The 19,020-nt window shown below is 39.4% G+C and overlaps 1 protein-coding gene across 2 annotated transcripts in view; it reads right to left on the bottom strand.

The window, feature by feature from the left end:
• LOC121443272 (nuclear pore complex protein Nup153-like) overlaps positions 1 to 18,095 on the bottom strand; it is a 47,976-nt gene extending 29,881 nt beyond the window's left edge. For both annotated transcript variants that reach the window (XM_041644980.1, XM_041644981.1), the window contains exons 1-7: positions 17,500 to 18,095; positions 8,897 to 9,122; positions 3,803 to 4,051; positions 3,163 to 3,302; positions 2,955 to 3,083; positions 213 to 329; positions 66 to 110 (exon numbers count right to left, since the gene is read on the bottom strand). In XM_041644980.1, coding sequence (XP_041500914.1) covers positions 66 to 110; positions 213 to 329; positions 2,955 to 3,083; positions 3,163 to 3,302; positions 3,803 to 4,051; positions 8,897 to 9,122; positions 17,500 to 17,616 — 1,023 coding nt within the window. In that variant the 5' untranslated portion in view covers positions 17,617 to 18,095. The remainder of the gene's footprint in view (positions 1 to 65; positions 111 to 212; positions 330 to 2,954; positions 3,084 to 3,162; positions 3,303 to 3,802; positions 4,052 to 8,896; positions 9,123 to 17,499) is intronic.
• Positions 18,096 to 19,020: the final 925 nt, after the last annotated feature.

Raw genomic sequence — 19,020 nt, 5'->3', positions numbered from 1 at the left:
GTTTTAGAATAGGTAGGAAACTGAAAAACAACTTTTGTTTCATTAAGATTTAAAAGTTAACGTACAGAATTCAAAGGAGAAGAAACAGCAGATGGAATTCTTTTCGCATCCTGTAACATTACAATACAAAAAGTTAATAAAACTCTAAGACTTTTTCACTAAATTCTAATTCTGCTACATTATTTCATTTCAATATGATTTCAAATTTTTACCGCAAGAGGGCTTGACATTTTCTCTAATGACTGCAATATCCGCCGTGCTGTTGAGCTGGTCACACCGTAAGACTGTGCATTGAGCTGCTTAGCTTTCATCTGTCTTCTCACTGGTGCCTAGAAAATAATATAGTCTGTTACTTGCTGCAACAGACAGTTCAAGGTACATAGTCCATACAATGAAAAAATAAAAACAAAATTGTTATTCAAAATAAAACAAGATTATGGTAACAAGGGCTGTGGAATAACTTTAATAATCCGAAGTGAAAAGACAGCATGTAGCTGGGTACTAGTAGCACACACCTTTAATCCCAGCACTTGGAAGGCAAAGACAGGTGGGTCTCCAAGTTCAAGACCAGCGTTCCAGGACAGCTAGGGCTACATAAGAGAAATCGTGTGTGTGTGTGTGTGTGTGTGTGTGTGTGTGTGTGTGTGTTTGCACAGGAGTAGGGAGGATTACATGCACTCTTCTAAAGAAAAAATTTTTTTAGCAATATCTTGACCTACATACCCCATTATTTAATTTTTTTTAAAAAGACATCCATAACACTGATTATTAAACAATGTTTATTTAGAATTAAAGTTATGAATCATTAGTATGTTTCCTAACTCTTACACTGTATGAAAGGAGTAACCAGTAACATCTGAATGTCACTTACTGGGCTGGAGCTGTCATTCGTAGACAGAGTACTTGCCTGTCAAGCAAGACATTCTACATTTGATCCCTCAGCATATAATAAAATAAAAACAAGCAACCACAAAACCACAAAAACTCACCAAATTTCAATTATAAGTGTTAGAAGTCTACACTGAGAAAGATTCTAAGTATATGTAACATATTTCTATGCTTGCCCTCTCCAAAAGCATCCATGTAGTAGTCTCTCCTATCTTTAAAGTATATCATAGAATTAAAACGTTACACCAATATATGAATAAGACTTGTACAGGAATTTCTTTCACATCCTATATAGTTACCATAAAAGCCTTGAATGTAATTGTATCACTTGATTTACACTTAAGTATTCATGCCATTTGTTAGCTATAAACAATCTGTGTGTGGGGGGGGGGTGTTTGTTTTCTGTTTCTTGAGTTTAATCTTTAGACTAAATGTAATCACATTGCAAAACCAATGTCAATTTTTTGAAATTTTTATCAATTTTTATGAAATTCAAAGAACTACAGAAAACCAAGTGCTCTCCTATAGCTGAGCAGAAATGAGTCTTCTATGTTCCCGGCCCTCAGTTCAATCCCCAGAACCAAAAGAACCTAGCAAACCTAAAGCAAGCTTGTATTGAAACAAATTAAAAACCAGGCATTGCCAATTTCAAAACTTCCTCTCCATCCACAGCTATCACAAAGGAAGTACCTACCAGTCTAAAGACAGACAATGGGATATGCAGAAAAACACAAGTCCCAAACGATCCCCCACTCAAAAGTTTCGACAACGGAGAAAGGACGAGTCTTCAACAAATGGTACTTACAACAAATGCTCAAATGTAAATCAAATCAACATTGATGCACACATCATACATATCAGACACAAATCAACTCAAAATAAGACAGACCCAAATTAAAGCCTTAAAAAAAAAACTATGAAATTTTTAAAATAAAACCACTATGACATTGGGTTATATATAGATAACTTATAAAAGATACCAAAAACATAAAATAACAATAGAAAAAATATATATATTAACTAGTTATCACCTGTAAAACACACCCCATAAAAACAAACAAAAATATCTCATACACACAAAAAATAAGCTCTCCTCATTCATCAAGAACACAACACAAGGGCTGGAGAGATTCAACAGTTAAGAGCACTGACTGTTCTTCCAGAGGACCAAAGTTCAATTCCTAGCACCAACATGGCAGTTCACAACTGTCTGTAACTCCAATTCCAGGGATCTGGTATGCTTATACCAACACATAAAATAAAAGTAATTATTTAAGAAAAAGAACACAAACAATTTAAAAATGAGCAACATTTGTAAAAGTAAAAAAAAAAAACAAAAAAAAAACCCATACTTCTAAAACATAAACACTTAAAAAAAAAACTGACAATTCTACCTGTAAAGCAAGGACACAATACAACTGCTGTAATATTACAAGAAGCAAGCAGGTACTAACACACCAGAAAACATCTGTCTTGTTTATTATGTACTTAATCATATGATGAACAATCTACCATATGTCTAAGGGAAATGAAAAATGAATGTTAAAACTGGGAATATCCAGTATCTTTTCAATAATAAACTACAGCTCACTACCAGCATAAAAAGGAACCAAGGTGTTCAACCTAAGCCAGACTGATGCCAATGAACTATATCAGCCCATGTATGACTAAGTTCATTTAACATTCTGAAAAAGCCCTAAATACAGAAAAACTGGAAAGGGGCTGTCAGAGAATGACTGTGAAAGCTGGCTGAAAATGGTTTTCAACATTTGGATAGCAGTAGTGACAACACTCTTTTATCACAATTCTAATAAGCTAATATTAAGGCAAATTTTATCACGTGCATTTTTATCTATCTCATTTTAAAGAGTGGAATTGTTATACTTTCTAAAACATGCACCAATCTAATATTCTGTATGTTCAGTTCAATTAAAATGTTCTCATACTTCAAATTATTTAAAGTAACATCCACAGTTCTACCATTAATAAAAATTCAAGTCTTTTGGGTATTAGTAGTCAGTGTCTGGTAATGGGAAAGTTTATCACCACCCTCCTCTCACACGAACCTGGTAAGGCGTATTTCGCACTTTGTTCTGTCTTACAGCAGCAGCTGCCCCACCGTATGTTGTTTTGCCAGGATAGAAAGGAGAGTCTCCAAGCTGACTTGTTTTAAGAACTGAAGAATTCCCAAGTGACTGCACAGAAACACAGTGACAAATTATAAGCAAAAATACTAAAAACTTTGTGATTATATACAACAAAGTTAGTACTCACGGTGGAAAGTGTTCCAAAGGCAGACAAGTTGAATGCTGGTTTTTTGGAGCTGGTGGCAGTATGATGTGAGAGTGAATGAGAACGCTCTGCTTCGGGGGACCACAGCGGTGGCAGGGAAGTACTCTTCGAAACAGCTATATCTAAAACAAATATTTGTAATTTGAGGTAACCACCAATTTTAAGACCGTAAGGCCTAGAATTTTATTAAAAAAATTAAAATTAAAACTAAAATTAAAAGAGGGCCAGAAAGATGGGTCAGCAATTAAGAACATGTATTCCTCATGCAGAGGACCTGGAGCTAATTCTCAGCACCTCCAACAACCACCTGGAATTCCAATACCAAGAAATCTGATGGCCTCCTCTGGCTCACAAAAACTCTTATAGGCAAACATATATACATATATTAAAAAGAAATCTTAAAACAAAACAAAACAAAAACAAACGCCTAAACTAGGAGGATTGTGGTGCACTCCTTTAATCCTAGCACTGGGCAAGCAGATGCAGGTGAATCTCTCAGTTCAAGGACCTACAGAGCAAGGCCATGGTTACAGAGTGAGACCCTTTCTCTAAAAAAAAATAAAAATCAACATATAAAATGTATCCCTACTGACTACTACTTACTATCCAGTATCAAGAATACCTTTATCAGAAGCTCTTGAAGAAAAACCACTGGTAGTTGAGATGTTATCATCATCATGCTGAGAGGTAGAATCTTTAATTTCTTTGACGAGGGAAAATCCAGAACTGCCAACTGGGAATGCAGAGGACGTGGAAGGCTGACAATGCAACGCAGGGGATTCCAACATGGAGAAATTCAGATGGCTCCGATGAAGAGAAGGCCTTGTTAACACATCTGGATAATTTGAGGCGGTACTGGTTGTCGAAGGTTCTTTAAAAGAATAATAACATTACAAATAAAACTGAGAAAAGACATTGCACTAGTCCATTATTTACCACATTTGCACAATTAATGTCAGTCTGGACTTCAAAGCAAGTAACATACTTTATTAGTAAGTAAGATGTCATCACTCAGGACGTGATATATGAAAACTGAAACACAACTATGTTTTCCCCAGCTGGCTAAACCTATTCACAACTTTTACATTTCTTGAGTGGGCTACCTTTATACATAATACAATTCAATGGCTAATCTTTAGTCCAACTAGGATACAACATCATTTAGGATACACGAGTGAAGTGTTTAGCTTCATTGTTTTCAAAAAAGCTAGTGTTTATTATGACCGAAAATAATTTCTTAACCTAACTCTTATTTTCCTCACAAATGAGATGTCACTTTCATGCTCTCTGATTTCAAGAGGCTTCCCTCTTCTCTGTGACACTGTCAAGACATTTCTGAACTTGCCCTGCGTTTTTAAATTTTAAACACTGCGCTTTTATTACTCCCCATAGAATTATTCACCTCCCAATTTCACTTTATTCTTCTTTTCCAGAATTTCTCTTAACCATCTTACATCTTACAGTATATCTTCAAGAATCATATTTCAAGTTCCAAAGGAAGATTCCCCTTAGAATGGAATTAAGTAGGACCAAACTAGCTCTTCTAATATAAACATGTACAGAACTAGAGAAAACATAAACAACTATTTTCAAACCATAGAAGAAAACAGCACAAGAAAAATCAAGGGCAATCGGACAGCTCAGTTGGTAAAGCATTTATCTAGCACACAAGGACTCAAACCCCAGCATAAAAACAGAGCATAGTGGCAAACACCTGTAATACCTATACTTGGGAGGTTCAGAATTCAAGGTCAAACTTGCTCTTTAAGATCAGCCTGGGATACCTGAGACCCAGAACTGAAGTTCAAGTTGGAACACACGCCAGGTGGTGAGAGAGGGATGGGGAATGCTGTTCTATCAGCTTTGTAAGATAAAAAAGTTCCAAGACAGTGTCTGCAAACAAGGTCTACATACTTAAAACAAGACCTAAAATGATAAAATTCATGTTTTAACATTAAGAACTTTACCACAATTCAAAAAAATCTTTCTCTAAAAATCAAGGTATACCAGACATGGCAATTAAGAATTCTCCAAGGGTGAAAAGCACATCAAGAAAAAGAAAGGTTGTTTCTTAAAGTTTTCTCCTTTTTTTGTATTTTTTTTTTATTTTTACATCTAATACAGTGCTAATGCTCATTGTGAAGAGCTTGATTGCCTAGAATAGATGAAAAGTACTTGGTTAAATCCCCAGCATCACAACAATCCAGCAGAATACCTCAACTTATTTAAATATAATCTGCTACAAAACATGTTAAGAGAAACATTAGCTGAAACTTAGGAATTAATTGGTATTGGCATTTAAACATCACAGAACTTGTCTAGCATAAGCAATACCCAACACAACATAAAACATGTAAAAATTACTGGGCATGCATTGGGAGGCAGAGGCAAAAAGAAGGATCTACATGAGTTCAAGGTCAGCCTGGTATACAAAGTGAGTTGCAGGGCAGCTAAGGCTACACAGAGAAACCCTATCTTGAAACAAAAACGAAAAAGAAAATCTAAAAATTAAACAAGATGGGGATGTAGCTTAGCATACATAAGGCTCTGGATTCAGTCAACAAGAAAGCCAAAACACACACGCACACACAAAGGTTATAAATATTTCAACTTCTCTATGACTGTATTCATACACACATTTATTATGTTCAAGTCTGTATGTGCACACACACACCATATTCCACTTGTGGGGTCAGAGGGAAACTTCTAGGAGTTAGTTCCCTCCTTCTACCATTGTGTCCTGGAGATTTAACTCTGGATTAGTAGGCAAGTGCCTTAATCCACTGAGCCATCTCATCTGTCCTGAAATGTGTCCTAGGTAGGTACAGGTACTCTAATTATTGTGACTCATCCTAGCAGGTAGTGCTTTTTAGCCACCCCATTCTCTGATCCTTGCATCCATTTATCCTATAGGTAAAAGTGACCGGACCATTTCTAGCAGTTATCTACTAAATCGTATATGTGTAAGTTTTATTGCTTACAGATAGCTCCTTCCACTCCACATCAAGTAGCAAAAGGCAAAGGATGAGACAACCCTATGATTTACAGATTCACATCAGCCATGAATGCTGTATTTCTAAGATAACTATAAATCATGACAATATAAATCAGGCAACTACAAGTACAATTCATTACTGACTCACTTATTAGATATGCCACTATGGGGTTCTCTGTGACCTAACTCTCACTTACACTTATATTCTTGAGGTTTTCACTAACCTAGTAGAGATGAAATCTCAAGAACCAACATTGAGTAGATGGCTCGAGTGGTAACTGTGCTCACTATGTAAACTTAAGTTTGTATCCCTAGTATCCATACAAAAAAGCTGAGTAAAGTGTAACCCCACTAGGGAGGCAAAAGACCAGAGAACTCATTACTAGGGTTTGCTAACCAGCTAATTTCATTATATAAAAAAAAAAAATGTAAAGAGCAACTAAGGACACACTACGTTCACCTGCACGTGCATGTACATATACACAAATATGTACACACACAACACATACACAAGTCAACACAGGCAGTATATAGGCAGAATGCTCTAAGGAAGAAACTTGAAACTGTCATAATTCTGTTATTGCTAAGTTACTTAAATGTTCAATACTCTCCAGCCTTGTTTTTACTAACATAAGTTATTTGTAAAACTTCCTATTTAGTAAACAAAACTCAGGACTATTATATTTAAGCTATTTTAGCTTCCTGCAATTAGGGGAGGGGGTTTTGAGACAGGATTTCTCTGTCTAACAGTCCTGGCTGTCCTGGAACTCGTTTTGTAGACCAGACTGGCCTCATATTTATTCACTGAGATCCACCTGCCTCTGCCTACCAAGTGCTGGGATTAAAGGCATGCACCACCACTGTGTGGTGCTTCCTGCATTTTGATACTAGATGGTAACTATATCTAAGATTGTATTGTTTTGAGAATGCATTTTACATTTCAACGTTTCAGAAAATAAATGCAAACTGATTTTTTCAGCTCTATCTATCAAAGGTTCATATTCATCTTTGTAGAGAGTCATCAGTGGCACTTGACTCCACACACTGACCACAGAACCAAATAAATAAATACCTTGAGAAAAAGACTGTAAGAACTATCTGGGACTGACAAGTTTTAAGACAGGAGGGAAGATCAAATCTAAAAAGTGAAGGAGAGGAAAAAATGCTGCTGAGTTTTTAAAAAAAGGAATCAAAAAGCTGCCCTCCTTGCTTCTAAATGGTGAGAGATAGGGCTCAATGTTAAGAGTGCTTGCCTAGCATGTACAAAGGCTTAGGTTTTATCTCTAGCACCGTGGCCTGAAGTCTCATTTTAGTGAAAACATAACATGTACATTCTTGAGGATTTCCGTACTGGTCTATTCCATAAGCGTGTATGAAATATTACCAACATTAAAAAGCAACATTGGGAGTTCATTCTAACATCTATTTTCCCCCATAATTTACATTTAAAATTTACAAAGATATACATAACCAAGCCAACTTAGAAATTGAGCAATTTAATGAATAAAATATAAGTTCATGAAAACACACACAATTAAAATTTTAGATACAAAATTAGAAACTCAGGTTACTTATTCCTTACTAATATGCTCATCAAACTGGGAAAGGGCCTTCTGCTACTATGGGTGCACTAGTGCTCACCAGAAATCTCTTATCAAAAAACTGAAAGCCTGAGCCCCATCTGATGGAGAGAAAGTGAAGCTGAAGTAATCCCCTTAGAGATCTACCAGATAAAGCCTGTTGGTAACATTTGAAAGAAATTTTGAGAAGTGCAGATATCAAAATTCAATTTATCCTAATAAAAACCAGTAAAACTTCAAAGACCATGCCAAACTGACTATTACTAAATGCCCTGGTTTATGTCAACCCAAACTGGAGTCATTTGAGAACAGGAAACCTTAACTAAGAAAATGCACCCACCACGGTGGTCTATGGGCAAGCCTATGGTATATTTTTCTTTCTTCTTTCTTGCATTCTGATATTTTGTTTATGGGGGTGGGGTTGTTGAGATAGGGTTTCTCTTCAAACTGATATCCATCTGTCTCTGCTTCCAGAGTGCTTGAATAAAAGGCACACATCACCATGCCCAGCTAACACATTTGTTTGATTGATGGTGTGGGAGGGCCCAGCTCACCATGGGCGGTGTCATCCCTGGGAATGGTGGTCCTCAGTGCAATAAGAAAGCAGACTGAGATAACCATGGGGAACAAGACAATAAGCAATATTCCTCCTTGAACTCAGCCTTTAGGTTCCTCCTGCCTTGACTTCCCTGGATGATGTAAGCTGGAAGATGAAGCCAACTCATTCACAGCAATGGAAACTACAACTATGACACTAAAAACACTAGATTTGTAATTTTCTTCTAAGTAACCATTCTTTCAAGAAATGGTCACTATTTCTCTTTACAGGCCAATTAGATAGGAATATACATTACTAATTACACTAGCAGTAACAAGCCTTACATCTGTGTCAGTTATTTTTATCACTCATGCTACAAACACACACAAACACACTCACATTGTGCCATGATGGCCCATGTGCACAAAACACAAAATAGTAATTCTTTAAGACTGCTAAGTAAAACATAGTTTAAAAATGATTTCCATATATTCCATAGAGGATTTATACACCACTCAATTAGACTGTACCATAGTCAGGTAATATAAAGATATTTAAAATTAGACATGAAAGTCTGATTTGTCACCAAATATCCATGCTCACCTTCTGTGTTACTGCCTGCTGGCTCAGGAGTGATTCTCCCATCATCACTGTTTGTGTTGTCCTCACCAGCATAAATTACCCGCTCATCTTCCCTATCTTCCGGCCAGTGTGGAACTTCACCTGTACCTGTTGAACAGCTACATGCATTTTCGTTCTTGTTGAAGTATCTTTGTAGCCACCCTGGAACAATATTCTTAACAGACTCTGTAACCCTGCTAAGAATGCCCTGTTGGAGAAAACATACATAAGACTATTTTAGAAAATTTATTTTTGTAAGTAAGCACTTATAGAAAGTCATATGCCAACCAAAACACTAGTGTTTCCAACAAAATTTACTAAGTTCATACTATTATGGCATAATATTGTTTTTATGAACCAACAAGTCAAGATCTAGACATAGTAATAGGCAGTAAATGTTTTCATCCTTCTGTACCTTAGAGGATTACAATACACAGTATAAACCATTTCAACAGTTATTTTGTGTCACATTTGTCAAGAAGGATAAGAGCTGGAGATATATAGTTCAGTGCTTGCCTCTCATGCTTGAGGCCTGGGTTTAGATTCCTTAGCACTATAAAGGTAATAATAATAATAATAATAAAACAACAAATAGAGTAAGGAATCCCTCTTAAAATAGGAACTAAGACAACTAATCCAATATAATTTAAACTCAAGAAATAACCTAAGACCTCTTTTTGGCGGTCAAATTTTCATATTATGGAATCTTCCCTTTAAAAATCTGAGGAATTAGCTTTAGGATTGCAATTTCTAAAGGAAAATCAATGACAAAATACTACAGCTAACATTCACTGCAGCTGGTGATCTGGGCTCCTTTCTAAGCAATTTACAAATATTTGTCAATTTAATACAATTACTTTATGTAGCGAGAATATGATACTCCATGAATAAAGAGTCAGGGACATAGCTCCATTGTAGTATTTGCCTATAAGGGCAAGACCTTGGGCTCAATGCCCAATGCCCAATGCCATAAGAAAACCAAGGCATGAAGAGAGGCAAGTAATGAAGTAGCATGCCCAAGATACAAGTGTGAGTAACAGTAATAGCATGGCATCCTGGAACTATGGCACAACTTGAATACTAACCTCCCTTTTCTTTGATTTACTCTAAGAACATCCCTTCCTACTAACGCCCATTGGAATGACGATGAAAATTAAATGAAATAACATGGAAGTACTTCTCAAGTACTAATTTTACTAGTAAGGGAAAAAAAGCTACCATAAGCAAGCTGGGATAAGGTAATTTCAGGCATAAATTTTCTCATAAAGCAGCCTTAATCAGGTTTCAGAGAATCACAGAAAGGAAAGAAGGGCTTAGTAAATACAAAAATAAATTAAGGCGGAATATGTAATTCTTTGGAAGGAAATTCCGCCAAGAGAAAAGATGGAAAGTCTTTCTGAAACAGACACTTGAATACTAATAGTAATTGCTTTGTTATCTGGAAAGGCATAAATATCAAGAAATACAACAAAATTAATATTCTATGTGGTCTCTGAACAAAAACAATAAAGCAATTTATAGGACAGGCTAGAAACATCACATATCTAACCGAAGTCACATACAGTAGCATTAAGCACCTTGAAGATCAGAGAACAAAACTGAAAGGCAAAGAGATAAAAAATAAGGAAACACTGCCATACAGCAACTGTACTTAAAGAGACCTTCATTTCCTCAACTAAAATTTAACGCGCATACTAGCCTCAGCTCAACAGGACTCACAGAGAACAACAGCACAAAAAATGAAAAAGAAACTGACTTTAAGCCGGGCGATGGTGGCGCACGCCTTTAATCCCAGCACTCGGGAGGCAGAGGCAGGCGGATCTCTGTGAGTTCGAGACCAGCCTGGTCTACAGAGCTAGTTCCAGGACAGGCTCCAAAGCCACAGAGAAACCCTGTCTCGAAAAACCAAAAAAAAAAAAAAAAAAAAAAAAGAAAGAAAAGAAAAAAGAAAAAAGAAACTGACTTTAAGTCATTAAAACTAAAATCCTTAAGCTTCAGTAAACAAATTCTTAGATTAAATGACTCCCAAGGCGTGAAGAAAAAGTGAACTCTGGTCTAAAATGCTCTATCTACAGTTTTTAGCTACAGGATAAGCAACTACTTCAAGTCCTTCATAATGCTACCAAAGCATGAACTCTCAAGATAAGGCTATGTTTAAGCTCTCCCGTGTGATTCTAATACATTATCAAGTCTAATAACCACTCTAGTTGAAGAGATTAGGAAACAGATTCATCACAGGAAATTAAGTTACATTTCAGGAAAAAGCCCCCCCCCTGCAGAATGCAAATTTAAAAAAAAATCACACAGTCAGTCATTAGTGAAAAACTGAGAATGAAGATCAGAAATTAAGTCTCCAGCCTAGGCTCCATGAGATCAGAGTGAGAAAAGGATGAAAGGAACTAGAAAAGAGAAAAAAATGTTAAGGAGGAAGACTCCATGCCAAGAAGAGTCCTAAATCAGGCCTTCACAGAAATGAGTCAAACTTGATGCAAGAATGCTTTACAAGCTGGACATGGTGGTGCACACCAGCAATCCTAGCATGAGGATGGAAGTAGGGCCACAGCTGGAGGACAGGCAAGGCATATGAGGATGCTTTAGAATTAATTTTAATTAAAATTATATATAAAATAAAATTATATACTATATACAAATCACAGCACTGTTGAACAGTGTTTAAAAGTCTGTTTAACCCTAGTTCATGATAGAAGTGGGTGCAGGGAGAGAGAACGATTTACTCTATACTAAGACTTCATTTTATAATTACAAACTTTCTTCGCACCAGAAGACAACTTCTCAATTTGGCCAACTCTTCAGTCCTGTGTATTTTCCTTACTTCAGATCAGTATTGTTTCCACTCAACTCCCTTCACATTATTCCTTATTAAATAGTATTCTAATTTTACACTCTTTCCTAAGTAACTTCACTGGCTCTCTGAACATGACTCCAAACTAAGTCCAGCATCAATTTTACGTCTATCAGGCCTTACTCTTCCAAAATACTCCACCCATTTTGATTTCCACATTTTTTTTGATACCCATAATACATTAAGACCTCTGTCTGTGCCATGGGAGGCAGAGGTAGGCAGTTCTCTATGAGTGTGAGGCCAGCCTGGCCTACAAAGTGAGTTCTAGGTAGGCCAGGGATACATAGAAGGGAGGGGGCACCTCTCTCTGACCCTTAAGCATTGTCTTCCAGGGCTCTTGCACATGCTTCATCCTCCCTACTTACTCATTCAGTACTTATATTATTAGACTTTTACCCAGTTTTTTTCCCAAAGTCTTTATCAAGCTGCTTCATCATAACATTGATATTGGGCTATTTCTATGAGTACAGAATTAAGACATTTTACTATATCTAATTTTAATAATCTGATTTTAAGTTGCAAACCTCAGGTCTATCTTATTTTATAAATGGTTAAATTTACTCTATCTACCCAGTCCAAGTTCTCCAGCCACTTAAAAATACCTTTGCAGCAATAGAATTAAATCCAAGTGGGCTGGGCATGGTAGCATATGCTTGTAATTCCAGCACTCCCAGCACTTGGGAGGCAGAGGTAGAACGATCCAGACCAGTTTTGGTTACATGGCGAGTTCAGACCAGCCTAGACTATAGGAAGACCCTGACTCAAAAATAAAACTAACGGGACTGGGAGATGGCTCAATGGTTAAGAGTTCTTGCTTTCTTCAGAGGTTGCAAGTTCAGTTTCCAGCATGTCTGTCAGAGTGCTCACAACTGCCTGTAACTCTAACTCCAGGAGCTCTGACACATACACACACCCACACACATACAACTCATATATACAAATAAAAGTAAAAGCAAGTCTTTTGAAAAACAAAATAAAAATTAAAATCCTTAAAATGCAACAAGAAGAAACACAATCCATTAATAGCCCACAGTAGTTAAACCCCCAAAGCTCTCTTATATCCCACATTTCAATACTGAGACTAAGAGTTTAGTTCTCAAACCACACTATGAAAAAGGTAAGTACAATCAAACAAACTGAAATATTTATAGATGAGAAAAGCATTCAATCCTTTCTGTTCATAAATTGTCTGGAATCAAGGCTGTAAATACACCTTTTTTGTTTGGTGAACACAGGAAGGAGAATTGTCAGTTCAAGGCCAGCCTATACTACTCAGAGTTCCAGCCTAGCTAGGGATTATAGGAAACTATATCAGAAAACAAAAGTTAAAAATACAGAATTATTGCAATGTTCCCAATACCCTGTTCCTAATAAAATGGTATCTTTAGTGGCATCTGACCAAAGGCTTCATTTTACCTCAAGCTAGACACTTGTCCCATTGGGACTTTCCAGAAAACAGAGATATAATTGGAGGGTTTTTGTTGTTACTGTTGTTATTGTTGTATTAAAAACCTGGTGAGAAAAGTGAACACACCAGAAGGAAAAAAAGAAGCCCCCAAACCCATTTTCTATTTATTAATCAACACTCAGACTTTTCTACCTATATACTTAAGTGACTGGTACTTCTTGAGAAAAAGACTAAGTACTTAAAAAGTTGTGATAATGTTTGATTTTTGTCAAACTTTGTGATTAACTTTTGGTGCTATAAATGAACTTTTCTGGCCTTGAGTTAAGGGAATCTACCTTGCATCCTTACAGAACCTTCCTAGCTGAAACAGGTTATATTCAACTGTTTAAAAAGTTGAGGAATGGGAAGAACTCCCCCTTCATCAATAGACCACTTTAGTGATAAAGCTTGACTTTCTCACTCCACAAAGACCATAAGTTTAGTATGACTTTGGAAAAGACTTGGGTAACCAGGAGAAAAAACCTCTAACTATAAAAGAAAATGCAAAGATCACTTACATATATGAAATTTTGCTGGGCAGTGGTGGCACGCGCCTTTAATCCCCCGCACCAGGACACAGAGGCAGGTGGGATATCTGTGAGGTCAAGGCCAACCTAGTCTACACACAGTTCCAGGACAGGCTCCAAAGCAATAGAAAAACCCTGCCTCGAAAAACAAAAAAAATAAACAAATAAATAAATAAATTTCAAGGCTCTATTTAATCACAATTTCAAGTGACTTCTAACTATCCCATATTCTAACTATGGGACGTGTTTATGTCACTCTTGGCAATTTTCTAATTTACAGGTGACAAAATTAAGCAGAATTTTTCATTGTTCAATTCAGGGCAGAGCAGGGATTCAAACTCATCTGATTCCATTAGAATCTTTTAAACCAATTATTTATACTTCTTATCTACCAAAAGCATTAGCATCTAGAATATAGAAAGCAAAATTATTTAATGACATCTGGGATTTATAAAATACTAGGAAATATTACTTTTCCAAAGCTGAGAATACTCTTTAGCCATCAAATGTTAGGCAAGACATATCTGTGTCAATAAATAAATAGACAAAATAATAAAGGGTCCTATCACATAAACCAGGTTCTACAAACTCGGTGACTGTGGGCGAATCTAGTCTCTGGCCAGCTCTTAAGAGCTAAAAATGGTTTTTGCATTTGCCAAAAACCTGGCAGTCAGTTACAGTGCCTCAAAACAGTTTTGTTTATTTAAAAAAAAAAAAAAGATTTATCAACCCTTGATCTAAAATACTGATGGAGGGGGAATTCTAATTCTCCTTCCCCACCTGTTTTAACTGCTGAATATGGTCACTGACTTAAGCCAGGAAGAACAAGCTATCAGCCATTCTGTTTCTCTAAGAGTGGAAAGAGTCAGAAAACCTAGCACCAAAAGAGAAAGGGAGGGACAAAAACAAACAGGTCTATCTCACCAGGAGGTGGCAACAGGTTCTTGCAGAGGTTAAGTTCTGCTTATAAACTCAAATGTTCTGATAGCCACTAGAAAAAGCAGCCACTTAACCTACCCACCTTACTACACACAATGGAAATGGGGAAGGAGACTGAATGAACAGGTGCCAAGAACTAAACACATTACCTTTAGTGAACAGAACTCCCAACTAGAAAAATAAGCCATTTTTAAAAGTACCTGGGTTAGTACTCAGAAGACTTAGGCAGGAAAATCTCAGGTTTAAGGCCAGTCTGGGCTACAGAGAAGGGTCCTATCTCAGAAAAGCTAAAAAGTAACTGGCTAACAGGAGAGGTAAAGAGGCAAGTGAAAACAACCATCTCACATTGTTCATTTATTTCTACACTGCTACAGTCCAGGTCAGCTTGGAGTCACTGGCTTCAAACTTAAGAAAATCTCCTGATCTGACTCTTAGCAGATGAGATTGCAAGTATGTGCCACTATACCCAGCTACTTCTACTTTTCTTTAAGTTACTCCCTTTATCTGGTTGAACAAGACAGTAACTTTCTAGCTCCACAACTTCAAGCAAGGTGGTATTTTTTAAGGTAAGTTAAAAGCAGAAAAAAGTTAAAAAGTTTAGACATTTCCCAGAAGAGCTAACCTCTAACCAAGTCTAGCTAAGTCAAAACGGGAAATTAGAAGTCAAGTTAAACCAGGAATCACAGGTACTGGGTGACTGACTGCCCTAGCTATTTGACCTGACATTTGCTGTCCTGCATCCACTAATAGTGCCAGCTTGCTTATTCTTATTCTAACCTTCTACTACACAACCAAAGGTTTCATTTGCCCAGAAGCCCTGGACACTTATCAAATGTTAGTATGAAACATGCCATGTCATGAAGCTCCTTTATTATATCCAGGATGACTCAGCAGCCACTGCAAAACATCCAGTTGACAAGCTCTGCTAGTAGATGACAATGAAGTCCACTAAGTTCCAGGTAAGACTAGTTACTTTAAGACAAACAAAAACTGAGATGTATTCTTTTATGTGACCCTGAATACTTTTCTTTGGTCATTTCTGCCAAAATTAAATCTGCTAATCAATAATTAAATAGCTGGGGCTACACACAGAAAACCATGTCTCAAAAAAAATTGCTGAGGCGAAAATCTAGTATTTTAGATGATGTAACTACTGAGCTCTAAAGCCATTCAGCTTGAGACCTGGACCAGTTCTAAACTCGGGCTGTAGTTGTTAGCTATCTTCTCTCCCAGATTAGATTTTCATCTGAGTACATTTTAAAATAAATTGTGGCCGTAACTTTGTCACTTAGAATATGTATTAGCTCCCTTATAAACTCTATCCAAGTCATCCATTTCTCTTTTTTTCATTTTCCTTTAATAGGCATTCGCTGGTGATTCGTTATTCTTTGGTGAAAAGTATGCCTGTCTTAACTTCTACTGTAAAATATTAGGTGAAGTAAAATGGCCAAGCTTGTGACTTGATTTTAATCTTAAAATCGGCTTGCAAAATACTCCTGCTCCTCAGCATTCTGTACACATCTAGGGAAAATGGTAATAGTGCCAAGATTCCCAACCAATGGCAAGTAACTTTTGAGTACATAATCAGTTTTTACTATTCAAAACTTTTTCTCAGACCTTTACTTTTTAAACTATCGAAAGTGATACAATTTAACATTACCAATCAAAACGCTAAGAATTCAATTTCAGCACTACGGAGACTAAAACAAAGTCTACATTTAACAGTATGCAACAAGTTATTAGGACTTCTTCAACAATACTAAAATGCACACTTCCTACTTTAGTTCACCGTGGTACTTTAAGTGGCTTTGTTTCAGAGTTTTTAACACTCTCTTAACTCACAAGCAATTTTTAAACACTGAAATCTTTCTCAGAACCAAACATCTCATTTGCAAGAGGAAGCAACTTTTTAAAAAATTATAAACATCCACAAAGGCACACGACGGCTTAACTATATAAGACCACTATGTGTGCCCAAAGTGCCTTAAAATTCTAGAAAACGCCCAGTATTAAGAATATTTGGTGTATGAGATCAGAGCTGGAGAACTGGTTAAGCGTTCTCAGAATGGTTGATGCTAGCCTCCCAAAATACAGAGCGGGGAGGATAGGAGAGAGGAAGAATCGCGCAGCAGAGACCAGACGTAAGAATAGAGAGGGACTTTCAAAACGCCTCAGTGCCATAGTAACTATAACTCGGTTAAGAGTGGCAGAGGAGAGACTAAGGCAGCGTGTGCAGATCCGGGAAGGCCAACCCGGGAGATAAGCCGACCGGATAACCAGTAACGTCTCAATGCAGCTAAGACTGAATTAGTCCACGATGCGGGGAACAGCGCCCCCTCCCCAAGTCCCTCTGGGCCGCAGCAGCAACTACCCTCGCCACGCACCCTCAACCCGGAGCACCGGAAAGAAAAAGAAAAGAAATAAAGCCTGCTAGCCGATGGGCCTTGTTCCCACATCTCTTTCCCTTGTTCCCGCGCGAGGTCATGAGTAATCCCATCAAAACCCCAAAACCCGCCAAAAAAAAACCCCGAGTATCCGAAGTCTGGAATTTCTTTTCCCGCCCAGCGCCCGCCGGGGAAAGCCCCAGGGCGGGAGGGCTGGGAGAGGCCGCCCGCACCCCACGTGTGCGCCGCCAGGCCCCGTCAGGCTCTGCCCACTTCCCGTCGCCACCCCGGTCCTGCCTCACGCCCTCTGGTCCCCTGATCCGCTCCACGTGGGGAACCGGGGCCTCGCACCGTCCACCCCCCCCCCCACTTCACTGCGGCCGCTCGGAGCCGCCCAGTCCACCGCGGCGTGCGGGTCCCCGTACCTGATGCTGGGGTCGCCCCTGCTGGTAAGGCTTCACTGGCCCCTGGTGGCAACGACGCGTCCGGATCTTGCCGCCGCCGCCGCCGCCCCCTCCGATGCCTCCGGCTCCGGAGGCCATGGTGGAGCCTGGGCGGCCTCCCACTCCCGCTCCCGGGCGGGAGAGGCAGAGGCGGCGGCCTGAGGGCCTCCCCCGCCCGGCCCTAGGCGACACACAGACACAGCGAGAACCGCGAGGGAGCGAGCGGGAACTGAGAGTGCGCGCACGCCGGCGGTGAGGAAGGCGGTGGCGGCGGCTGAGGGCTCCGAGCTGACTGCGGGTCACCGGCCGCGTGCGGACCCCCCGCGTCTGTGTTTGTCACCGTCTCTATGGAGATCTCCCGCCGAGGCCGGCGCGAGTAGCTCCGGGCGCCGCTGAGGCCTAGCTCGACCGCCGGCTGCTGAAGGCTCCTCTTGAGCCGCCCTGGCCGTCGCTGCCGCAGTCCAGGCCGCTGGCGCCGCCCGCCTACCCACCCCTGTGCGCGCTGAGCCCGCCCCGCCGCCGGCCGCCGTCGTCGTCGTCGTCCCTGCAGTCGTCGCCGCCGTCGCCGCCGCCGCCGCCGCCGCTCTTGCGCCTATTACCGCTGTTGAGGCCGCCGCCGCGGTCGCGAGTCAGAACGCCGTCAGTTCTCTGCGCCCGACGCGTTTGCATCATCAGGCTGCGACGACGAGGGGGGGAGATGAGCAAAGGAAGGAAGGGTTGGTCGAGCCCGCGCTCTCGGCCGCGGGGCCCTCTGGGAGATATAGTTTTTCGCGCAAGAACGCGGGTTCTCGGAAAGGCAGGCTGTCGCGGAAGGACACCCGCGAAGCGCGGCAGAGGCACAAAGCCCGGTCGTTTGGCGGCAGTTGGCTGCTTGTTTAGATTCGGCCTAACACTCGACATGAAAATAGTAATCTCCTCTCATTCATCAGTTATAAGCGGAATGGAAGTAAACAGTAAATAGAACGATACTCTATCAAAATAGGAAAAAAAAAAAAAAACCTGCGTTTAAATTAACTGTGACCGTGAGCCCCAGGCCTAAATAAGTAGAAAAGGCGATCGGCTTCTGCTTGATGTGCTGTAATCCCAGCTCTTGGGAGGCAGAGGGGAAGGGTTAGCCTCTGCTTCATTGTGAGATTGTGTCTCAACAAAAGCAAAAAATACAATTTCGTTACTGTTTCATTAAACATGTAAGGGCTTTGTTGTCAACACCCAGGCTGCTAGCATTCTGACTTGCTTCACTACTTACATACTTGACCTTGGATGACTCCGCTCTTAAATAGGAGCTCTAAAATCCACCTTATAAAGTTGTGGGGAGCTAGTGCGGTCATCTGGGTAGAGCACTCAGTAGATTGCCTGGTATACGAGAAACGCAGGAAACGATTGCAATTATAACCTATGCAATCAATACTCATTAAGTAAGGGTGACTAATACATTCCTAGGAAATGTATATTTACTCCAGCTAGTGTTAGGAAGGTGAATAAACACTACCTTCAAAGGCTGAA

Source organism: Microtus oregoni, unplaced genomic scaffold (assembly GCF_018167655.1).
Source record: "Microtus oregoni isolate MIOR12 unplaced genomic scaffold, Mior012 000103F_ref0000194, whole genome shotgun sequence".
Classification (NCBI taxonomy): Eukaryota; Metazoa; Chordata; class Mammalia; order Rodentia; family Cricetidae; genus Microtus; species Microtus oregoni.
The sequence above is the reverse complement of the archived record's forward strand: the minus strand, read 5'-3'. Positions and strand labels throughout refer to the sequence as shown.